Here is a 25,314-nt window from a genome sequence, read left to right on the forward strand (position 1 = left end):
CAACTCATCATGTCCTTCGAGACATACAAGCATTTATTGCCATTGATCACACCCGGTTACCTGTGAAACTCATTGTCATTGACTATTGCTGCATTGTTCAGACCACAGTATCAGACAACACCGATAGATTTGAAACGGCGGTCTGAAATTGTAATCAGAAAAGAAGGTGTAGTAGGAGTATCACGGTAAGCATGTAATAATGGAATTCTAAGAACTTTAATGTTTTGGATCCATTTGGAGTTACATTCCAGGGCCTTTAATTTGGTACTCACAATTTAAATTGCAATAGCAATACCAGTCTAATAAATGTGCAATATAATGACAATCTGGAGGCAATAAAATTACAATATGATAGCGATACTGTCACAATAAATAGGGAACACACCATGCTGTATAGCAATGCAACCTAAATTATGCAAATTTAACACAATTCACATTCAACAAACATGAAACCCACCACAAATCAAATTAAAGTTGACATTACCTAACAAAGCAACCGAAATTATATTTTCTAAGATACATTGCGTAGTGGAATATTGTTTTCACAGGTGGTTTTATTGTGCCATGTGGAACCGCACCTTGAGCACTTTCTTGTAATGGTGCCCTCTCCTTGTGAGAGAATTCTTAGCTTCTTCCGTCTGCCTGGCATGACCTTTGCCATGGGAGGTAGCACAACTTGACTTTGGACATCTTCAGGAATAACCCACATTCTCTGAGGCTGTACCAGGTAGATGCTATCCGAATAAGCATCCAACCAGGTATTTTGACTGTAATACCGAGAAGCCTTGGAGTGTACATTTTGGTTCAAGAAGCGGAAAACTGCAACTACATGCTTGCAAGGTAGCTGGTCAAGCTGAAACTTCCTACAACTACAACTGTTGTTCGTCATATGTACGAGGCCGTCCATATCACCGTCCACAACATTATATTGTGCGTTATTTAGTTTAATGGCATTCATCCTTGAAGCATCATCCAACTTATTCCTCAACTTCTTTTCGCCAAAATTGGGGCACAATGTTGTTGTGCATTTCAAAGCCAACTCACGACATTCGGTGAACCATTTCACAAGCAGATTTATAATTTCCCCTATCAAATGAACCACTAGTAGCATCCTTGCAAACCTAAGGACTAAGTTTATTGACTCCGCAATATTTGTTGTCATTACATTGTAGCGGCGTCCATCCATGTGAGCTCTAGACCACTTGTGTAACCCTGCCTATTCAAGATATTCAGCAACCTGTTCCTTTCTCTTGATCTTGTGAAAATGACAATCAAATTCAAGCATTGAATAAGATTTCGCAGCCTGCTCAAAGTGCATCAGCATTTGATCATGCTTTTTCAACTTGCAAGTGCGTTTCATGTTCCCCTTCATATGATAAAAGCATATGCCATGTTGCGCTCTTGGAAAAACTTTGTTCCACACATTCTTTATGCTAACATTGTGATCAGAAATGATAACAAGATTGGGACACTTACCAATAGGCTTTATGAAATTTAGTGAAAAACCAATGCCATGATGCATCCGTCTCCAAATCCCCGATCCCAAAAGCAAGAGGATATATATTTTGATTACCAAAGCCATGTTGCTACAAACATAACACCCTTGTACTTGGATTTTAAATGAGTGGCATCCACGGCTATCACTGGGCGCATTGAAGAACGAAACCCTCTAATACATGCGCCAACTGCCATAAAAAAAAACACAAAGTGATTGTTCTCATCAGTATGGATGTGTGTCTTTGTGCCAGGATTCATACGCTCCAATTCATAGCAATAGGCTGGAAGGATATAATATGCCTCCTCCGTTGATCCTCTAATGGAAATTAGAGCTAACTCCCTCGCTTTCCAAGCTTTCGAATAATGAATGGTCAAACCAAAGTTGTGTTTCACATCTCTCATTATGTCACTTAGTGTGTATATTGTCCGACAATCCTTCAACTTCCTTTTCAATGAAGTGGCTACAAGTGATGCGGTTGCTTGACGATGGTTGTCATTTACGAACCTCAAATCACATTCATGGACAGTTGTACACCTCACAATAATGAAGTTGTATTCTCCAATTCTCGATGCTCGGACCCGCCATGGGCATGGACGTTGACAACAAACCACAAGCAGCCTCTTAGTGCAAGAGAATTGCACCTTAAATTGAAAGTGGCCTCTCAATGTCCTCAACTGTAAGTTGGTCAACAAGGCTCCCTTACTGGAGAAAATTTGCCCAACTTTAATTTTCCTATTCCAATCACTTCGCAAATACTCTATGTCCAAATATGCTTCTCCATCATTTACACCAGCCACATTGTACTGGTTATGTTCACTCATTTCACTCAAATTATGTTCACGAGTGGGTCCAGATTCTCCTCCTAAACGCATTATTGGCAACTGGACTGATGTGTCCAAGCGGCCCAAAATAGGAGGGGCAGAGTACACTGACACTTCATTTGTTTCAGTACCATTATCACCACCATGCATTTCCTCCACCTCGCTAAAATCAATCATGTCCATAAAATTTGTCCCAACATCACCTTCCACATCAGCGACATTTGTATTATTTCGAGTTACTTCATTGCTTTCAACAATGGCAACTGAAGAATGACCCATCCGACTACTATTTGTCGTCATATGCATACTATCAACTACATCATTTGTCAGTCCTTTATCTTCTATACTCACGAGTAAGGGAGCTAGTTTTGAAGGTGTTACCTTACAATTATACTTCATAAACAATTTGACATCATCATCGTCCTGAATCTTTATGTGCTTCAACTCATTCGAGGCCACCAAAACTGAGAAATTTAAGCAAACCTTGTCTTCCATGTTGTTTGTATTACCAATCTGATGCACATGATCCAACAGTTCAGCAAATGTGATGGTCCGTGGTAGTATTAAGCCTTTTGAGTCACTCCCTTCGTATTTGCACATCTTCTTTGAGGTTACCCATTTTCCATTGTAGCAAACTAGAAAAACAATTGTCTCCATTTCTGACCATGACAAAACAACATTTCATTAACACATTTGAAGCCACGACCAAATCACTGCAATACAACCACAATAACCAGGCAATACAATGCCAATACAACAGCAATACAACAATAATATAACATCACTAAAACAACACTAACACAGCATTGAACAAGGATTCATCATAATCAGATTATACAAATCTACTACATCAAATGGAAAATCCCAAGTTTCAAGATTCACATATCTAGAGCAATCTAAATGCATTTGGTAAAAACCTAGACCAATGAGCATGAAGATTCAAAAAACATTACCCAAAGCAATTAAAATAAAACCAATTTCACAGCAACCCAAGCAATCAAAATTAAACCAATTTCACAGAATTCCACAGAGACTAAGAAAATGACCATCAAGAATACCTATTGGAGGTTAGCAATGGAGTAGAGCTTCAAGGTTGCACGCAGCTGCGACCTTACGTTATTCAAAAAACTTACCTAAAAGATGGGGTCGATGGGGGGTTTCCAGATTCACAACAGAGAGATGGGGACAATTCAGAACAGATACAACTGCACGAGAGAGAGAGAGTTGCGCTAGAGAGAGAGAGAGAGAGAACGAATACAGACCTAAGAGAGAGAGAGAGAGAGAGAGAGAGAGAGAGAGAGAGAGAGAGAGAACTAAATTTCAGAAAAAGTGTTCTGTGGGCAATAATTAGACAATAAATATATATTTATAGGTGGTATTTGCAAAATTTTTGGGGAGACTTGGTATTTCCACTTAAAACTAAAAATTTGGTGGCATTTTGGGCTATTTCCCCAAAAATTAAAATAGCCCTATCACATCATCAACATTGACGAAGTTATTATTGGAGATAATGGTAGAAGATAAAGTGGAACAAAAAACCACGATCAAGGAGCTTAAGGGCTCGTTTGAGATTGCTTCTCTAGGAAGTACTTATGCTCATAAGCGCTTATAACAAAAGCGCTTTTATTATAAAAATCTTGAATTTTCATAAAAAAAAATTAAAGTGCTTCGTGGAAAAGCACTTGAGAGTGTTTTTTGAAGAAGCACATAGCAGATGCTTCTCTAGGAAGTCCTTCTATGGCCCATAAGCGCTTCTAAAATTTTCTGCCAAACACTGTCAGAAACGCTTTTAGTTATCAAAAAATGTTTTTGGCCCTTCCAAAAGCACTCACAAACAGGCTCTAAGTGGGCTATTTAACTTTGGGGATAAAGTGAGATTTGACTCGAAGTTTCAGGGGCACTATGGTAAATAGGCCTATTTTTTATAACTTTTTTCCTCTTCCTTTTTCAGTTTTCATCTTCAACTTCTCTCTCTCTCTCGTCACCGCTTCTCTCATCGTCCCCGCCTGTGTCGTCGGACGACCACCATCACGTCCGACGCCACCCTAAACCCTCAATTTCTCACCGATTCTCACTCTATTCTCTCTCTTTCTCTCGTCGCCCCTCTGTATCTCTCTGATTCTCTCGACTCAACTGAAGGTATGATCTCAATCTCTCTCTTCGAAACTCTCTCTTAACTCTCTCAACTGTCTCAGCTCATTTATATTTTGGGATTTTTCAAAAAATTATGAATTTTCTTGTAGATTGGAAATTCTTGTTTTGATAATTGGTCCAAACATTTGAATTCGAACCCGTTTGATCATATGCATTCCAACCCGTTTGATCATTGCATCCATGCCAACGATTTGAATTGAATCTCATGACTGAAGAAATTGAATAAATGTGACAGGCTTTGATGTTATTTTTGAATAAATGTCTTGGCTATTTTATTTTATTCTTTTTATTGGTATTGTGAGTTGGATTTCTCATACTAGCTACATTGTGCTGTTGGTTCTATTTGAGTTTATTTGTTATGGAGATATCATTTTGGGAGGTCTACCTTTCTTATTGTATTCATTTTCCATTTGTTTCAACTGAACATCGAATTATTGAGGGAAAAAAAGGTTTTTGTTGGGAAAGTTTCTTAAAAGGGTTATCTCTGGAAACTTTATGGTTGTTCGATAAAGTTTTGAATATTTTTTAATAGAAATTTTTTTCTTGATTATGGACCTCTTGGTCAAGGCTTTAACTTGACATAACAGTGGGAAAATTGTTTCTGCCTTGAGAAACTATTTCCTAATAAACTGCTGGGTAAAACTTTTGAACAATTGAAAAATATCTTGTTTCAAACAAACATCAATACCATTTTTGAACTTAAAGAAAATGGTTTCTTCAGGTTAATGATTGTGATTACATGAAAGTTGTCTTCTCTCTCTCTCTCTCTCTCTCTCTCTCTCTCTCTCTCTCGGAGTGGGGGGTGGGGGAGAGGGTGGGAGGACTAATATGAACACAAATTTTTCTAGTGCAGCCTTTTTTCTTCCTGTTTTTTGTGTGTAAGAACAGCCATTTTTCCAGGAGTACAGCAATCCAGGGTGTACATCATGTAGTTTGTATATATCATTTTTCTAGGAGTATAGCGATCCAGAGGGTACAGCCCCTAGTTTGTATGTTAAACTGAAAAAAGCTGCAAAGCTTTATCCTTTTATCTTAAACAAATGAAGCTATTGTTGCTGATGGAACATTGTTTCCATATTCGGTTTTTTAATTTAGAGTTGAACATTTGCTCTTGACAATATTCTGCTGCAGAACTCGGTGTTCAAGTTTGCATCTTCACAGTATAGAAGAATATATAAAGCAGAAGCAATGGCAAGGCGTGCCATTGGTAAACAGCTGATCATTCCAAATGAAAACTTGTACATTCAACGTAAAGGTATTGGTTCATGCTTCTGTTAATGTTGTATTGCTATCCTTTGAGGTGAACATTTTTAAGCTCAAAGAATAGTTGGAAATTTTTTCGGGACTCAGGACCACTTGGCATGTACTCATGATATGTTCAATTGGTGCATAATTTGTTTTGACATTTATCCTTTGACTGTCAGATTTGTGCATATATATATATATATATATTTTTTTTTTCTCTGTTAAGGATGCCCTTTTTTGTAAGAAAAGTGAACACATCCTTTCTAAGGCTACCCAACAACGTATGTCAACAATAGGAACATTCTGTATTTTAGGTTATCCTTGAAAAAAATCGTCCAAATCCCAAGTTGTTTGGTTATCTAAAATTTGCCTAAAAAACGCAGTTAGATAAAACTGAAACAAAAATGTGGATAATCAAATGGTTAAACAATTTCGGATTCAACTAATTTTTTGCATGGATAATCCTTGAAAGAGAAACTAAAAACTATGGTTCGGATCATTGGTTAATAGGTCAGAAATAGGATGTACTTAATTTAGGAAAATGAGGACACCAGGACTCTAGAAAGCCTCTATATATATATGTACATATCTTTCTATACCCTGGCTTTACCACAAAACAATTTCTCTTACTATGCACAAAACATTTTCTCTTACTAAGCACGTACTTGTTTTGCAGAGCCTAATGCCAGTGGAAAGAGCAAGTGTTCTAAAACAGCTACAAAGAAAGGTGGAGTGGACTTTGGGAGTCGTAAAGCTCTTAATGACATTACAAACAAGATTTTACCCAAGGAAGCTTCATCAAAGAAAAAGACACTACCTAAGGAAGATTTTAATGTAGCTGAAGAAGTTTTTGCATGATCACGAAAAATGTATCAAAGCAAAAGGAGCAGCGATGAATAAGTTTTACTTGGACAGGGTCCTTCCAGTACAAGGTAACTATATCTTGAATCCTGATATTCATGAACATTTTGTCTTCTGTCAATTGTATTTTGTGGCAGAATATGTCTCAAATTCATTGTTGACTTCTGTTTCCTATTTGAAATACACTGTCAAGTGAAACTTTCATATTTCCTTATAAAGAAGTTATTCGTATTCCTCAATGGACTTTGGTTTTAATGAGTCTATATAAATGGCATTAGGGTGTGGGTAGTGTTAGGCAACATATCGGAAAGTTTTTGAAATTTAAGACTGTAGAAGTGCTTGGGTGTTTTTGGGTTTTGGGTTTTGAACTTTGTAATCTTCTTTTTGTTATCATATTATGCTGTGAGTGAGAGTAAAGTTACAACGTAATTTCTTCTCTCTGTGATTGATATTGAGCTTTGGTCGATTAGTTCTCAATGGTGGCAACAAGTTTGAAATAGGGAAGTTAACAGATGAGATGTTTTCAGTATATGACAACTGCCATGTCAAAATGCATGCTGAACTGGTGCATTAGGCTTAGCTAAAACCCTGTACCTAAAGATGAACTGCTATGCAGAGAAGGATGAATCGTGGATAAATTAGTAGTTCAATTCTTTTATGTCTGAGAAATGAGTTGTTGCGAGAGAGGCTGCTGAAAAAGATATGCCTGATAGATTATGCAAAAAGTTAGAAAATCGTTACATTACTAAATGGCTTAACAAAATGTAATATATATATATTTATATGGGTCAGGATTGAGGGACACACAAAAAGCCACAAAATTTGACAAACTTTTGAAACTCTTAGACTCAAATTAAACTTGGTCTGGGATATATGCTAGAGATTAGGGGATTTATTGATAGCTTGTAAATCACAACAATAGTAATATTTCCCCTTCAACACCAATATGGGATATATGCTCTATTAGATTACAAAAATATAACAGTTGAACATTAGATAAACATGAAAATCCGAGAACTTGAAGCCCAAAATCATATCCCCTATTGGATTTCATTGAACATGTAAAGGGAGATTCTCACTATCGTTATCTTAATTGGTGCAATAAGATATTTTCCAAGCATCTTATCTACTATCATGGCTTCAAGTTAAGAGAATATTAAGAGGGAGTTGCGGAAGGAACAGAGCTGCACAGGGAGATGGGTTATGAAGTCGTAGAGGAAGAGAGTGAATAAGATTGTTGGGAAATAGACATGAAATCAAATTAAAGAAGAGAGAGAATAATAAATAAAAAAGAATGAGAGAGAGAGGAGTTTTAGAAGTTTGAGTTTGTTGCCAATAAAGTAATAAATGCAAGGTTAAGTGCATCTTAAATGAATTCTGAACCGTTAGATTGGGATGGATCTAAGGGCTGAAGATGTGCGTAAAAAAGTGTGGTTTTATGTGCGTCTCCCGATCATGACCCTATATATGTATATATATATATATATACAAAGAGCTTCCATTGAGGAACACCCTTGTAGGGCCCACTCAGCATTGTATTTCACGAATACTGTCTATTTTTTAGATAATCATTCAAAGATCATCTCTACAACAAAATCACTTGAATCCGATATCATTTTACCACTCAATTGAGTTAATGAAATTTTAGTACTTTCTTGAAGTACTGTATTCATTGATTTTGTAGGACACAATTGGATGTTTAAACGGTTTCCGATGTCTAATTTTTTGCAAGGATGATCTATGAATGTAGACTTCAAAAATAGATGGTTTGGATCGTTGAAATTTTTTTTGTAGGGGACCCTAAATGCTGTCCCTCAAATAAAATTATGAGTAAACAGTTATGTGCACTGCAAATGTCTGAAGCTAATCTTATGAAAGAGCAATTGGATGAGTTTAATAAGATCATCTTGGATCTTGAAAAACATTGATGATGAGAACTAATTCATTATTATGTTGTGCTCCCTTCCAAATTCTTAAGAGTTTTCATTTCATACCATGATTCATGGTAGAGGAGATTCTTTTTTTGGCAGAAGTTAAAGCAGTGCTAAATTCTAACGAACTGAATAAGAGGTTGCTTGAAACAAGAGGTGGAGGCTCTGGTGAGGTTTAGCGGGGAAGGGAAGGACAGAATATAATGGCTCTGGTTGGAATTAGGAAGATCAAAATATTTCATATGACAATTTTTTCTAGAATTAATTTGTTAAGTTGTTATTGTAATAAATACAGAGATGGTTTGATTGAAACTGAAATATGACCTCTTTTTCTTCTCTCTTATAAACTTATCCGTTTTAATTGGTATCTGCAATTGTTTATACAGTTATGATTTCTGAATTTAGTTCTTTCTTGCAGATTCAACATCCATGGATGAATATCTGGAGTCTAAACAAGCAATGGTATTGTTCTTTTTTCCTCGCTAGTTTTGTTGTGTAAATATAGATTCAAGGGCGGGCAAGTCTAACAAAATTCCACGATCATGTGATACTTTGCACAGTTTTTCTTAATACACTTAAGGCTTGTAACAAAAAAAAAAAGAAGAAGAAGCTTTTGACCCTTTTCTTTTGGATTATTGCTTTAGTCATGGAGAGCAGTGGACTATTGTTTTACCCATTACATTAAAATAGGACAACTGTTATCCCCATAGTATCTGGCACTGATCTAGCCCTAGATTATTTATTTATTTATTAATTTAGATGCTAGCCTTGCCTTTTTTCTATGTTACTTATCTGATTATTTGTGCTTTAGGATGATCTTGATAGTCCTCCATGCTATCCTGAACTAGAAGAGATTCCTGAACCAGAAGAGTTGTCCTTTTTTCAGTGGCTTTCTCCTCCATCTTCTCCATTACGTTGGGTGTCCCGCCATGCTGTCCTTTATCGTTGCCACTTGAGGTGGTTGAATTTGTGTTGAGGGAAGGAAATGATTGAATATGTCCTCATATGTTCAAACTTTCTTTCCAGATGAAATGTAAATCAGATTTACTGTTGTTATTCTTGATGTCTCTTTTCACATAAAAGATTTTGTATTCGTTCTCCATTGGAGCTGTTGAGTAATGGGCATTGGGGCTTGCTCATTTAAGAAAGGGCCCAATTGAACCTGTGTTCTTCAAGTTCAATTCCGTTCTTAATTGAACTGCTTCGAGCTATTGTAAGATACGACCTTGATATTAAAACTCAACCTTGGAACAACTGCTTTTGGTTATAAACCTCTTGGATTTCACATAGCTTGGGAATCATATTTCTATTTTGTTTTGTTTTGATTGTTTTCTTTCTCAAGTCAATTTTTCGTTTTGATTGTTTTCTCTCTCGGTCAATTTTTCGTTTTGATTTTTAAACATATATATATATATATATCCAGATGTCCGCATGTTATTATCGTGCGGATGCCATTATAAATAGGGAGGGGTCGTAGAAAATACATGGCATCTGTATGATAATATGTGACATCAATGGTCATAAGGCTCGTAATAAGCGTTAGCTTGTGGCATCCATGTTCTTCTGGATCTTAGAATAGGGGTCTTTGATTTCATCTGTGAAATTTGTAGCATCTTAGATGTAAATATGGATCAAACCCACTGTAAACACCCCCGTTAAGCTCGGCATTAGGTATTCCTACAATTTTCTCTTCTAGTATGATTTGGTAGCTTTATCTCAATATCTTTCCACATTCGGAAGCTGATGGGGAATTACCAATGTTCCCTTTAATGATAGAGTGGACTTGGGTGCTGCTCGCCTGCATTGGAAGCAGTGGTTTACTTGGAAAACAAAGAAAGAAAAAAGAAAAGAAAATCAGTGTTTTTAACTAGTTTTCCCTTAATGAAACCATTTACCCGTCTTTTATGCATGTCAATTGTCATCCACTCCGTCAGCCATTCTTAGTTTATCTAGTCTGTTCCTTTCAAAGACCATCAAAAGTTATTTGGCCGGCCATTGGCATTTTTCCAACTTATTGTTTTATTTCTTTTGTTTTACTTCAATCTTTAGACCTTTTTTATTCACATGCCGGCTAAAACCCACACTATACTTACCATGATAATTCCATTACATTGCCATTAACATTTACGATATTTTTCGAAAATTTAAAATGGTTGGATTTATTCTAATGGGCACTTCACTGTTCTTTCTTGCTCAGTTTCAGTGTTTTTCTTCTGGTGAAAGCTCTTTTGGTCTTTCTTATCATGGAGGGAAACTCATGACAGAACCGGTCTCTGTTAATATTCTATGGTTTGGTACTGGTTGGCAAGAATCTGATAGAGAAGCTGTAAAAAAGTCTGTTACTTCACTAACTTCATCTCAATATCTTGTTAAGGATTCTGAGGTTCCTACATTGGGAAACTGGTGGGAGATTATTAGACAGTATGGAGACAGTAACAATGTTCCTGTCACTGATAGAGTGGATTTGGGTGCTGAGTGCTTCTATACAGGCCCTGAACTCAACATGACCCTAGACCAAGTAGTTTACATTGGGAGATCAGTTTTCAACAAGTCTTCCATCAAAGGTTTTGATGGGAACCTGAACTGTTATCGGCTTTTCGAAGTAAATGATAACAGTATCTACCATATTGTGTTTTCTTACACTGTGATGTTCTTAGACAGCAAGGAGCAGAGGCAACTGACGGACATGTGTAGTGGAAGTTTTCAACTTGAGGTTTTTGCAGGGTTGAAAGTAAATATTCTTTGGGCAAGAGCCCCTCAAAATGCTGCTGATCAATGTTCAATGCTTTTTCATGGAAATTCTTACTTGGGGCCTCCAAATGGTGATGAGAAGGTTGATAGCTTGGTGGGTTATATGCTTGCCAACATTGCTGAGGAGGTTACCAACCAAGATGGAAGTGGATGGGTTAGTAATGATGGCAGTGGGATGACAGTTAGTAATTCTTGTGCCTCTCCATTTTGGAGGGATAATGGTGATCCTCCTTTGTTCAGGGATACAGAAAAGAATATGAGTTTCAATGTGGTTGGTTTGAATGGTTATCGATACATCATGCCATATGTTTGGGACCAGAAAACCAGGAACTGCGCCTTGAAACTCTCAGGTATTATAAGAATCAAATAGGGAAGTAGAAAGCTAAATGCCTTCTTCTTCTGCAATATGCATGACCCTCTTTTTCTCTGTTCACTAGTAAAGAATATGATAACAGTCAACCATAAAATATCTTCATATACGTGCTGCAAAGTTTTGAAAGGTTCTTTTTGATTTTCTCGTTTATTTTTTTTGGGCAAATTAACCAGAGCCTTTCTTCCGGTGTTTTTTTTCTTTTTTGTCTTTAACATAATCAAGTTTGTTTTCCCCTTCTTTTTCCTCCAGAAACCTGTGAAACTAATGCAATGGTTATCTTAAAGGAGCCAAAAGGATACTTGAGGGGTGGAATTATAGTAAACCACTCCAATGGGTTGCAGCCATATCCCCCAAACCAAAAATGTCATTGGGCAATCCACTACCCAACAGCAAAGTTTATCCGATTCACCATCAACTACCTTTCAGTTGCAGCAGATAGTGATGATCACCTGCTAATTTGCAAGGCAAAATCAAAATCTGCACAGTGTTCTACGTTGAAATCAAACAATGGAAGATATGAGAAGAATTTCAAGTTGATGAGCTCAAAAGCTTACATTGAGTTCAGAACTGGTGACCAAGTTTCTTTTGAGTCAACAGGATGGGAGCTCAGTTATACTGCAGGTAAGCTATCCCAAGCTAATATGACTGTTTTAACTATATATATAATGTATAAAAGTTGTTTTTAATAGTTTCCTGCACAATGCTAGGACTTTGCTATGGAAAGGAAAATTTATACAAACATGATGGAAATATTGGCTATGTCGCATCTACTAGCTTTCCCTATGTAGAGGGACTGAAATGCCAATGGGTTCTCCATGGAAAACCTGGAACTCCTGTCTTTATAACCTTCACTCATATAAACATCTCTAAAGGTCTGGATTTTCTTGCGATTTATAATGGCACAATGCAGCAGATAGCAAACTTTTCCGGGTTGTTTACAGGCTCTGATCTCCCACAATTGAACTTGAGTGGGGAGGTTATTATTGCATTCACCACTCAGACTGATCAAGGAGAAGGCTGGTCAGCTAACTTTTACATCGCTCATCCTGTGAATCATGACAAGAAGGTCTTGGTTGTCATCCTTATTGTTGTCTTAGCACTTATAGCAGCTAGTGTTTCTCTTCTTGCTGTGGCATTAGCTGTAGTTAGAAAGAAACTAGAGCGCAAAAACGCAATGGATTCAGACGAGGGCCTTATTCTAATGAGCATAGATGCTATTCAGGTGGAAAACCGAATCGGAGAGGGGCCTTCTGCTGTGGTTTATAGAGCAGTTTCGACTGATGGAGGTCTGGTAGCAATTAAATCTCTAAGAGTTATAGCTGCTGTAACAGAACTTCAACAAGAGATTATGGCCAAATCCTCTTCTCATCCAAACATTATTTCATTTCTGGGGCATTCTCAAGATGGACTTGGAAGACACTATTTTGTGTTTGAGTACATGGTTAGGGGAGACTTGAGCTTGAACTTGAGGGAAAGAGGAGAAACACTGGACTGGGATAAGAGGATAGCAATAGCTTTACAAATCTGCTCTGCCATTCAAATGCTGCATATGTACTTGAAGCCACCAGTATATCATGGAAAAATAACATCTGAAAACATATTTCTTGATGAATTCTACAACGCAAAACTAGGAGGTTTTGGGGCTGCAAACTATTGCAGCAGCAGCAACAGAGCTAATCCTGAGCAACTATCAGAAATGGCTGAAGACATATGGAGCTTCGGGCTACTGTTAGTTGAGCTTCTAAGGGGTGAGCCTCTGGTGGACAGGGAAACATATAAAAATTCTAGGAGGCTAGAAGAGATAAATGAGCTCCTTGGCAGTCAGGAGTGCATTGACCAGAGGTTGACCATCCCCCACGAAACATGCAAAATGGGTTTTGTAAAGCTTGGTGAAATTGCAAAGTGGTGCATTGATAGTAGCTGGAGAGTTGAGGGGGGTAAGAATAAGGGAAATAGCGGTATATACCACCAAAATTATAATCTCAATTAAAAATACCACCGGCTCCCAATTTTTTTACAACTAACATCTATAAATATACAATTATTGTCCACTTATTGCTGAATGTTCACAAGTTCAGAAAGTTTGTTCTCTCTTCGCACTACTCAGCTCTCTCTCTCTCTCTAGCACAGCTCTCTTTCTCTTTGGTTTCTGTCTAACGCAGCTCTCTGTGTCTCTCTTGGCTCTCTCTCTCTCTAGCGCAACTCTGTGTCTCTCTCTTTGCTCTCTTTCTCATAGCGCAGCTGTTTGTCTCTCTCTTTCTCCCTGTATTCGGTCTCTTGCTCTCTGTTTGGAATCGGAACCCCTCCCTTTAGGTATGTCTTCTGAATAGCTGCTTGCAACCTTGAAGCTTTAGTGGATTGGCGACCTCGAAAAGGTAGTGTTGATGGTTATTTTCTTAAAATTAGTGGGATTATGTGAAATGGGTTATATTTTGATTGTTTGGGTTTGTGTTAAATTCGTTTTGGCTTTAATTGGTTTGGGTTAGGTTTTGTTGAATATTCATGCTCAGTCATCTGGGTTTGTACCAATTGCACTTAGATTGGTCTGGATATGTGAATCTTGAAACTTGGGATTTTCCATTTGATGTAGTATATCTGTATAGTGTGATTGCTGATGTGTTACTGGTGTACTGCTGTTGCGTTCCTCTTATTTCACTGTCGTACTGCTGTTGTGTTGACGTTATATTGCTATTATATTGTTTTTATATTGTGGTTATATTGCTATTGTATTGTATGTTTATTGTGGTTATATTGTGGTAATGAAATGTTGTTTTGTCATGGTCAGAAATGGAGACAATTGTTATTCTCGTGTGCTACAATGGAAAATGGGTCACCTCGAAGAAGATGTGCAAATACAAAGGGGGTGAGTCAAAAGGCTTAATAGTTCCACGGACCATCAAATTTGCTGAACTGTTGGACCGTGTGCATCAGATTGGTAATACAAACAGCAGCGAAGACAAGGTTAGCTTAAAATTCTCAGTTTTGGTGGCCTCGAATGAGTGGAAGCACATAAAGATTGAAGACGATGATGATGTAAAATTTTTTATGAAGTACAATTCTGAGGTAACATCTTCAAAACTAGCTCCCTTACTCGTGAGTATAGAAGATAAAGGACTGAGAAATGATGTAGTTGATAGTATGCATATCACGACAGATAGTAGTCGGATGGGTCGTTCTTCAGTTGCCATTGTTGAAAGCAATGAAGTAACTTGGAATAATACAAATGGCACTGATGTGGGAGGTGAAGTAGGGACAGATTTTATGGATATGATTGATTTTAGCGAGGTGGATCAGATGCATGGTGGTGACAATGGTACTGAAAGAAATGAAGTGTCAGTGTACTCTGCCCCTCCTATTTTGGGCTGCTTGAACACATCTGCCCAACTGCCAATAATGCGTTTAGGAGGAGAATCTGAACCCATTCGTGAACATTATTCGAATGAAATAGGTGAACAGAACCGGTACAATGAAGCCGGTGTAAATGATGGAGAAGCATATTTGGATGGGGGGTTTTCGCGAAGTGATTGGAATCCGAAAATTACAATTGGGAAAATTTTCTCTACTAAGAAAGCATTGTTGACGGAGTTACAGTTGATGGCATTAAGAGGCCACTTTGAATTTAAGGTGCAATCGTCTTGCACTAAGAGGTTGGTTGTGGTTTGTTCTCAACGTCCATGCCCATGGCGAGTCCGAGCATCGAGATTTGGAGATAACAGCTTCATGATTGTGAGGTGTACAACTGTCCATGAATGTGATTTGAGGGTTGTAAGTGACAACCATCGTCAAGCAACTGCAGCACTTGTAGCCACTTCATTTAATAGGAAGTTTAAGGATTCTCGGACAATATACACACCAAGTGACATTATGAGAGATGTGAAACACAACTTTGGTTTCAGCATCCATTATTCGAAAGCTTGGAAAGCAAGGGAGTTAGCTCTATTGTCCATTAGAGGATCAGCGGAGGAGGCATATTATATCCTTCCAGCTTATTGCTATGAATTGGAGCGTATGAATCCCGGCACAAAAACACACATCCAAACTGATGAGAACAATCACTTTGTGTATTTCTTTATGGCGGTTGGCGCATGTATTAGAGGGTTTCGTTCTTCCATGCGCCCAGTGATAGCCGTGGATGCCACTCATTTAAAATCCAAGTACAAGGGTGTTATGTTTGTAGCAAATGCATTTGATGGTAATCGAAATATATATCCTCTTGCTTTTGGGATCGGGGATTTGGAGACGGATGCATCATGGCATTGGTTTTTCACTAAACTTCATGAAGCCATTGGTGAGTGTCCCAATCTTGTTATTATTTCTGATCGCAATGTTAGCATAGAGAATGTGTGGAACAAAGTTTTTCCAACGGCGCAACATGGCATATGCTTTTATCATATGAAGGGGAACATGAAACGCACTTGCAAGTTGAAAAAGCATGATCACATACTTACGCACTTTGAGAAGGCTGCGAAATCTTATTCCATTGCTGAATTTGATTGTCATTTTGGCAAGATCAAGCGAAAGGAACATGTTGCTCAATATCTTGAAGACGCAGGGTTACATAAGTGGTCTAGAGCTCACATGGATGGACGCCGCTACAATGTAATGACAACAAATATTGCGGAGTCAATCAACTCAGTCCTTAGGTTTGCAAGGATGATGCCAGTGGTTCATTTGATAGGGGAAATTATGAATCTCCTTGTGAAATGGTTCACCGAACGTCGTGACTTGGCTTTGAATTGCACAACAACATTGTGCCCCAATTTTGGAGAGAAGAAGTTGAGGAACAGGTTGGAGGATGCTGCAAGGATGAATGTGGTTAAAGTAAATAATGCACAGTATAATGTTTTGGACGGTTATATGGACGGCCTCGTAGATTTGACGAACAACAGTTGTAGTTGTAGAAAGTTTCAGCTTGAGCAGCTACCTTGCAAGCATGTAGTTGCAGTTTGCCGCTTCTTGAAAGTAAATGTATACTCAAAGGCTTCTCGGTATTACACTCGGAAAACTTGGATGGATGCTTATTCGGATAGCATCTACCCGGTACAACCTCACGGAAGGTGGGATATTCCTGAAGATGTTGGAAGTCAAGTTGTGCTGCCTCCCATGGCAAGGGTCATGCCAGGCAGACGAAAGAAGTTAAGAATTCCCTCGCAAGGAGAGGGCACCATTACAAGAAAGTGCTCAGGGTGTGGTTCCGGAGGCCACAATAAAAGCACCTGTAAAAACAATATTCCATTGCGCAATGTATCTTAGACAATATGATTTGTGTTGCTTTGGTAAGTCATGTAAACTTTACTTTTATTTGTGGTGGTTTCGTGTTATGTTGAATGGGAATTGTTTTAAATTTGCATAATTTGGGTTGCATTGCTACAGCATGCTGTATTGCTTCCAGATTGCTATTTTATTGTACTTTTATTGCACTGGTATTGCTTCCAGATTGCTATTATAATTTGAATGCGAAATTGAAGGGTCTGGAATGTAATTCCAAAAGGATCCAAAACATTAAAGTTCTTAGAATTCCTTTATTACACAGTTACCCTGATACTCCGACTAAACCTTCTTTTCTGATTACAAATTCGGCGGATGCATAGGCCAGATGTGGGGCAAATACAAGGTGAAATGTCCTATGTGTTTGACTACATATAGTTGTTGAAGGAGCATTACGAATGTTAACCCCAATAGATTGCTCATGTCTTGCCAAGAACACTCTTGAATTTATGCAATGTGCCCAAGCCAGTCCCAAAGCTGGACTCACCCGTCTGCCTGATGTGTCCAGGGACTCCAAGTTTCCCAACCTCACCCCATTCACTCCATCATGTGGCCCAATAAAATCCACCACTTGGTTGGTGACAACCACCGCCAACCCAAACTTATTTGCTAAACCCTTCAATGTCCCAAATATGTTGAAGAACATTTCAGACCGCCGTTTCAAATCGGCCGGTGTTGTCTGATACTGTGATCGGAACAATGCAGCAATGGAATCAATGACAATGAGTTTGACAGGTAGGCGGGTGTGATAAATGACAATAAATGCTTCTATGTCTCCAAGGACATGGATGAGTTCTTGAGCATCATGAACACCACGAACATATATGTCTTCCAATGGCTCCAACCTTATTAAGTTGGGGTATGATGCATGATAAAGGTTGCCTAGTTGTTGCAATCGACGAAATGAGAAGCTAAATTATGTGAATATGTAGACGGAGGAGCCCCCTAGTCCGCCATGTGAGGGTGGGAACTGAGCTCGTACCGTAAGTTGGAGACAAAGCTGCGTCTTCCCGGAACCACTCTCCCCTACCAATTCTATTATGGAGTTGCAGGGTATCCCACCCCCCAAGCAGTGATCTAGTATTGGGCATCCAATGGATAATTTAGGGGTTGAAAAAGGAAAGAGCATGAGGTTTTGGGGTGTCATGTTTCTGTAATTTAGGGGGGGATGTGATGGTGCCACAAGGCATGCATTATATATATAGAGTTCATTTTGAAGGTCTGTAATGTAGGCCATATGTCTTTTAAGGGATGTATACTTCATCCTTTTTCCAGGTTGTAATTATTATTATTTTTTTTTCACCAAATTGTTGAGGACCAAATAATTTGAAAAACATTCTGATGCAGTACGTACTGTAATAGGATCATATTGTAACTCTATCATCTCTCTATTGTACTCTTATTAACATAATATTGCCATTATACGTTTGTTTATTGTATAGTTATTGCTACTATATCGCCACTCAACTGGACACCGATAAACTGTATACGCACAAATACAAAAAGAGGCATGATCATTCCATAAAATCCTATTTCCAAACTTACATAATACAACAACAGGCCACCCCATGGTTACATAATACAAAAAGAGGCCACCTCATAGTTCCATTTCCCTGCTGTTGACACATTCGAAGTTCGCATACTCTTCAAGTGCGGCGACCACGACCCATGAAATTCATGACCCCGCCCACAGTGATGTTGGCCCAGTTTCCTGCCGGATCCACTATTTTTGCAAACTTACGAAATAGTTCAAATCCCCTTTGCACTTGTTCTTGCTTCAACTTGGCCATTTCTTCTGAATCCTTGAATACCATAATTGCAGTGGTAGGGGCAATTTCAATTTTTCCTTTGATTGCCTTTATATGTACGAGATGCATGCGGGCATGATAACGAGAGCGAATTGTGCTCTTTTTTATGACATCCCATCTAGCTTGGCCCTCCACAATTTTTGATACTATGTCTGCATGGAGATTTTTCCAAAACATGGTATTGCCTCGACATTGCTGCATGCCATGGACCAAGTCTACAGTGAGTGAATTGGGTGACTTGGCTTCTGTTTCAGTCTCCCCTCCTTCAGTAATTGAAAGCGTTGGGTTTGGTGTGAGGTTATGGTCCATGTCTTCGATATTTATTGTAGGCTGGTGTATGACTTAATTGGAAAAAAGGGGGACTAAATGTGATGGGAGTGAAATCAGTGGGGAAGGTAATGGCTGCAAGCAGGAGTTAATGTGATGGAAGCTTTCATTTCAAACAACTGGGTTTATTAATATAGGCAGGTTTTAATGACCTGGAGTAACAGAGACAGTTAGTGGCGGGAGGGATTAGGGGGAGTCATTGGCGGGAGGGATTGGCGGGAGTCTTAGGCGGGATAGTATTGGGCGGGAGTTATTACCCAGTTGACTGTATGCCTTTTTGTAATATATTTCTATTTTGGATGTTCCGAAGTTGGTAATTTTCCCATTATGTAATCCAAATAAGGGATTTGCCTATTTGCCTAATTGATCAACTCATTCAAATTGACCAATATGGTTATTGTCTTATTTCTCATTTCAGCAATCTCAATTCGTTTCCATTTTTCCATTATTCATATTTTCCTATTTTCCATGTGTCATCAAATTATGCAATTATGAAATTATCCATTTTTTCATTATTTGTGCCTATTTTGCAATTTCCCAAGTTTCCTTTTCTTCTATTTCAAGTTTTCCAATTTTTCAATGTTCCTATTTTCCCATTATGTAATTAAAAAAAGTTGCCTACTTTGCCTAATTGAGAAAGTAATTAAAATGGTCCAATATGGTAATTGTCTTATTTCCCATTTCCACAATTTCAATTCGTTTCCAATTTTCCTTTTTTCCATGTGTCCCTGTTTCCTATTTCCATTTATCCAATTTTCAGTTTTTGTCCAATTATCCAATTGTTCTATTAACCAATTTTCTTTTTTCCAATTGCCCTATTTTCTAAGTTTTCTTTTTTTCCTATTTCCAATTTTCCAATTTTCCAATTTGCTAACTTTCCTTTTGTTCTATTTCCTATTTTGCTATTTTCCAAGTTGCCTTATTTGCTATTTTTCAATTATCCAGGTATCGAATAGTCCAATTTTCCAATTTTCCAATTTTCGAATTTGCCTATTTTCCAAGTGTCCTTTTTTCCTATTTCCTATTTCCTATTTCCAATTTTCCAATTTTCCATTTTTCCAATTTTCATGTTTTCAGAGTTTCCTTTTTTTCCTTTTTCCTATTTTCCAAGTTTCCTTTTGTTCAATTTCGAATTTCGAATTTTCCAATTTTCCAATTTTCCAAGTTGCTTTATTTTCCAATTACCCAATTTTCCAATTTCCTATTTTCCAACTGTCCTTTTTTCCTTTTTCCAATTTTCCAAATTTTCCAAGTGTCCTTTTATCCTATTTCCTAGTTTCCTCTTTCCAATTTTCCAATTTTCCAATTTTCCAATTTTCAAAGTTTCCATTTTTTCGTATTTCCGATTTTCCAATTTTCCAATTTTCCTTTTCTTCTATTTTCAATTTTCCAATTTTCCAATTTTCCAAGTTTCCTTATTTCCCAATTTCCAAGTTTGCACTTTTGCACTTTTGCTATTTTGCAATTTTGGAATTTCCCATTAAGGTTTGCTTTTTTTCGTTTGTAAGCCAATTTTATTGTTGTTAATCTAATGCTGTACTGCTGTAAATTACAGCCAAGGAGTTAATGGTGTAGTTTGCAATCCCATCAATTTAATGCACCAACAAAATACCCAATATATGAACCTTGGTATATATAACTGCAACATAGGCAGCTTAATTAACGGGAAAGGTAAACATTCATATCAGTCTAACTCAAAGGCAAAGGCAAACATTCATATCAGTACTTCATATCAGTCTAACTCAAAGGCAAAGGCAAACATTCATATCAGTACTTCATATCAGTCTTACTCAAACGCAAACATTCTCCACTAAAGCTAACCATATTGTCCTTTACAACTTCAGACAGAATCTACGTTTATTTGTTTTGTTGCAGTCGGCAGCTGTGAATTGTAGTACTTCAATACTTCAATACTTGAAGATGTCTGATGTACGGCCTCCAAACGAGCAAGTGAGTTACCCGGGGGACATGCCGTGGCATGTGCCATTTCCATCTCCACCGCTGACTCCCAATGATGATCCCACTTCATCTGGAAGTGAGGCCGACAGCACTGATCCCCTTGACAAAATCTGTGCCGTGAAGCAGGAGCTCCAATATTTCTCTAAGGCAACAGCTTGGTGGGAGACCAAATGTGATCTTGATGGCCAAGTGATGGCAAACTTGGCCAACAAGTTGAACAAAGCATTTGCTGGAGAAGTGAAGCAAACTCTAAAAGCAAAAAGTCGGAGCAAAAAGTTAGAGTCGTTGAAGTTGAAACTGGAACAGCGAAAGAAAGATGCCGTCGAAAAATTCAAAAAATCTGAAGAATATAACCATGAAATGGTTGAATGTTTCAACAACGGCTTCGAAATGTTCCGAGATTATGCTTCAGTCATCTCACCAAACTACAATTGGAGTGAAATTGATGTAGGTGGTGTGTGGGAGGTGCTGAATATAGGTGGTGAGGGAATGGGTCATCATAGTCTCGTGCGTGCAGCGAGGACAAAGAACAAAGACATGGATCTTTTGATGGACCTGTAGTAAGGGTGAGTGCTGCTTCAGTTCATCTGACCCGAGTACATGGATCTTTTGTTGCCTTCGTTTTCCCTTCGCGGGATAGTATTGTTAAGGTTCGGGGGCGATTTGTTTTGCATCTATGAAATGTACTGTAATGGATGTGTGTGTATTGTATGTACATTTACTTAATATTGCTGTTATATTGCATGTATATTGCTTAATATTGACTTTGTATTGTATAGATAGTGTATGAATATTGGATGTATAGTGTTAAACTATTGCTACCGTATCAACCATATATTGCTTCCGTATTGGCTCTATAGTGCATGTATATTGGTATGATATTGCTATTAGATCGTATGTCAATGGCATTTGGTCTAATAACACTCCACTTCGTTCAAAGTAATCCTGATTTCAAATATCACGGACACGACAATTGTTATCCATCCTTATATTTCCCAAGTTTCCTTTTGTTCTATTTCCAGTTTTCCAATTTTTCAATGTTCCTATTTTCCCATTATGTAATGAAAAAAAGTTGCGTGCTTTGGCTAATTGAGAAAGTAATTAATATTGTCCAATATGGTAATTGTCTTATTTCCCATTTCCATAATTTCAATTCGTTTCCAATTTTCCTCTTTTCCATGTGTCCCTGTTTCCTATTTCCATTTATCCAATTTTCAGTTTTTGTCCAATTATCCAATTGTTCTATTAACCAATTTTCTTTTTTCCAATTGCCCTATTTTCTAAGTTTCCTTTTTTTCCTATTTCCAATTTTCCAATTTTCCAATTTGCTAACTTTCCTTTTGTTCTATTTCCTATTTCCTATTTCCTTTTTCCAATTTTCCAATTTTCCTTTTTTCCAATTTTCATGTTTTCAGAGTTTCCTTTTTTTCCTTTTTCCAATTATCCAAGTTTCCTTTTGTTCAATTTCCAATTTCCAATTTTCCTATTTTCCAAGTGTCCTTTTTTCCTTTTTCCAGTTTTCCAATTTTCCAAGTGTCCTTTTATCCTATTTCCTACTTTCCTCTTTCCAATTTTCCAATTTTCCAATTTTCCAAGTTTCCATTTTTTGGTTTTTCCGAATTTCCAATTTTCCAATTTTCATTTTCTTCTATATTTCCAAAGTTTGAATTTTCCACGTTTCCTTATTTCCCATTTTCCAAGTTTGCAGTTTTGCTATTTTGCTATTTTGCTATTTTCCTATTTTATTTTCTGAAATTCCCAATAAATGCTTAGTTACATAGTTCCATTTTGGGTTGAAATCCACAAATTCCAATTTCCCATTAAGGTTTGGTTATTTCATTTGGAAGCCAAATTTATTGTTGTTAATGTAATGCTCTACTGCTGTAAATTACAGCCAAGGAGTTAATGGTGTAGTTTGCAATCCCATCAATTTAATGCACCAACAAAATACCGAAGTACATAGATCTTTTGTTCCCTTCGTTTTCCCTTCGCGGGATAGTATTGTTAAAGCTTCGGTGGCGATTTGTTTTGCATGTGTCAAATGTAGTCTGTAATGGATGTGTATGTATCGTATGTAGAATCACTTAATATTGCTGTTATATTGCATATATATTGCTTAATATTGCCTTTGTATTGTATTGCTAGTGTATGTATAATGGCACACTATTACATGTATATTGTCATACTATTGCTATCGTATTATCCTTATATTGCCCTAATATTGCGTCTATAGTGTATGTATATTGGCCTCATATTGCTATTATATCGTATGTCAATGGCATTTGCGCAAATAAGTCTCCACTTCGTTCAAAACCAGGATGATTTTTGGCATGCTTGGGCCAAATACAACAGAAAAAAATATCCATTCAACCTTGTACAATGGAACGCACAATAACCGTTTTACATGTCCTTCGAAGACCAGTGTGAAGTATCCTCGGATGGTACCGTACAACTCTAGGTCCATGCGGAATTTGATAGAAGAAAACTTATTCAGAATCTTTCATATTTGTAACCACTTTGCTTGTTCTCGGAGGAAGAAACAAAAATAATCATAATAATAAACGGTGTGATTTCAATTATTTCAAAATATTGATGTCAATACTGTTTGTTTGACATTATAAGGGCATGTCTCACACAATTAAGCCCACAAAATAAAGTAAACATGCTATAAGCTCCACAGTAATATTGACTTCATCTCTATAATCAGAATAATGGGGGAAAAAAAGCACGGAGAAATACATGAAATGAAAAACAACTCGGCAGTGACTGTGAGATTGTGTACATAAAATTTGGAACAACGTAACCAATTAAAGCTAAGGCATCTCATACGTATGCCTACAGAAAATAACAGTGTATGGTCATCTTCTTTAGAATATTGCAATCAACACTTGGTTGAGACCGACCTGCAAAAACTACTGGGTTAAGTACAGAGATAGAGTTTATGAAAGAAGCAGATTGGCTCCATTACAATGTTCAAGAATGATGTAAATAGTAGATAAAAGAGTTCTTATTCAAACCTCAGCAGGTTTCTCGGTTTCATTCCTGGACCTTCAATATCGTCTTGCACAATAGCATCATTTCACTTCGTCAAACTTCCAGGCAAAGACTCCGCAATTTCTTTTAGACCCTGCAACAAAGTGGCATGACTTAAATTCATTTTTTGGATACACGCGAGAGTCTAAACTAGTCTAAAAATAAAGCTGTTTTACCTGCTTTTCTGAAATGGAACCTAGCTTGTAATCCTGCAAAAGGGAAAAGTAAGATAAGTTGCTACAGCAGCAGTCATACTACGCTTTGTCACATACATAAGATCTGAGAATTTTAGACCCTAACCATTTGTGAAGAGAAAATATTAGATTTGCTTAAAGAAGACAACAACTCAGAGAACCAATGGATGAAATAATATAAACATAAATATATCATCTGGATACCTTCCACCACATGTAACCATAAACCAATGCCCCCAAGGTAGCTGCTGCCATTATTAGTGATGTCAAACCTATTACAAAAATCAATGAAAAAAGATAACCAATTATAAAAAGTTTCTATTGCATTATGAAAAACATACGTGTAAGGAATAGAAGTTTTAGAACTAAACCAAAAACTAAGGGCAGGACCATGCATTAATTTAGTGGTTATAAGCAAGAGGAAAAAGCACAAAGCATGCAAATAATTCATTTGAACACATAAGAGAAAGTAAGATACCAATTTGGCTGTCATTCCCCTTCAGCTGCCAGACGGCACACCTAAAAGAAAGTAACACAGGAAAATTTATATCCATTACAAAAAACATAAATTGAACACGATAAAGCATCCTTCGACACTAAATGTATAGCAGTTTTTTCAATACCTGTCATGCGATCGCATCAAAGTCATCTTGTGATTGTTCTCCGGTTCCATTCAACAAAGACTGCAAACAAAACACAAATAAACACAAATCCATCAATTTTTCAGCAACAACACACAAGCTCCTAAATAAATAAACTATCTAACTGATCAAAACCCTAGTTTACCAAATGCATTACAAATTTACAAAGTCATAAAAAAAAAAAAACCGAAATAAAAATTTGGTACGAGTTCCACTAGCAAAGCAGAGTAAAAATTATGAAAATAGTACCTGAAGTTCACCGATGAAGTCAGATAATTTACCAATATTAAGCAGGATGGTGCTAGTATACCCTGTACACAGAGAACAATCACTCAGATCGAATACAGCTAAATACAGAAGGAAACTAATCCAATATGCAAGAGGAACGACGAGTGATTGGTACCTGCTCCAGCTAAGATCAGCAAACACAGTATGAGGTTCCAAATTCCA

The 25,314-nt window shown here is 37.4% G+C and overlaps 5 protein-coding genes, 1 long non-coding RNA gene and 1 pseudogene across 6 annotated transcripts; 5 read left to right on the top strand and 2 right to left on the bottom strand.

Moving 5' to 3' along the window:
- Positions 1-511: 511 nt before the first annotated feature.
- LOC110774214 (uncharacterized) lies at positions 512-1,186 on the bottom strand. Its single transcript, XM_021978757.1, has one exon. The coding sequence runs from the start codon at positions 1,184-1,186 to the stop codon at positions 512-514; it is 675 nt and encodes a 224-aa protein (XP_021834449.1).
- Positions 1,187-6,417: 5,231 nt separating this feature from the next.
- LOC110774213 (uncharacterized) lies at positions 6,418-9,832 on the top strand. Its single transcript, XR_015835020.1, has 3 exons — positions 6,418-6,650; positions 8,929-8,972; positions 9,322-9,832. It is a non-coding gene; the product is annotated as an uncharacterized LOC110774213 (long non-coding RNA).
- An 845-nt stretch (positions 9,833-10,677) lies between these two features.
- On the top strand, positions 10,678-11,631 carry LOC148294901 (protein EXORDIUM-like 1). The gene has a single exon (XM_088252296.1). It carries the CDS (start codon positions 10,678-10,680, stop codon positions 11,629-11,631), a length of 954 nt encoding a protein of 317 aa, XP_088108422.1.
- Positions 11,632-11,891: 260 nt separating this feature from the next.
- LOC148294902 (uncharacterized) lies at positions 11,892-13,674 on the top strand. Its single transcript, XM_088251533.1, has 2 exons — positions 11,892-12,255; positions 12,342-13,674. The coding sequence occupies exons 1-2, from the start codon at positions 11,904-11,906 to the stop codon at positions 13,622-13,624; spliced, it is 1,635 nt and encodes a 544-aa protein (XP_088107659.1). The 5' UTR covers positions 11,892-11,903; the 3' UTR covers positions 13,625-13,674.
- Positions 13,675-13,772: 98 nt separating this feature from the next.
- Positions 13,773-17,058, top strand: LOC148294903 (uncharacterized). Its single transcript, XM_088251532.1, has 2 exons — positions 13,773-14,009; positions 14,420-17,058. The coding sequence occupies exon 2, from the start codon at positions 14,422-14,424 to the stop codon at positions 16,885-16,887; it is 2,466 nt and encodes an 821-aa protein (XP_088107658.1). The 5' UTR covers positions 13,773-14,009; positions 14,420-14,421; the 3' UTR covers positions 16,888-17,058.
- A 109-nt stretch (positions 17,059-17,167) lies between these two features.
- Positions 17,168-18,049, bottom strand: LOC148294904 (DNA repair protein XRCC3 homolog pseudogene; annotated as a pseudogene).
- Positions 18,050-20,957: 2,908 nt separating this feature from the next.
- On the top strand, positions 20,958-21,557 carry LOC148294905 (uncharacterized). Its single transcript, XM_088251671.1, has one exon. It carries the CDS (start codon positions 20,958-20,960, stop codon positions 21,555-21,557), a length of 600 nt encoding a protein of 199 aa, XP_088107797.1.
- Positions 21,558-25,314: the final 3,757 nt, after the last annotated feature.

The sequence above is a fragment of the Prunus avium genome, chromosome 4 (genome assembly GCF_965620075.1).
Source record: "Prunus avium chromosome 4, drPruAviu1.hap1.1, whole genome shotgun sequence".
NCBI classification, from domain to species: Eukaryota; Viridiplantae; Streptophyta; class Magnoliopsida; order Rosales; family Rosaceae; genus Prunus; species Prunus avium.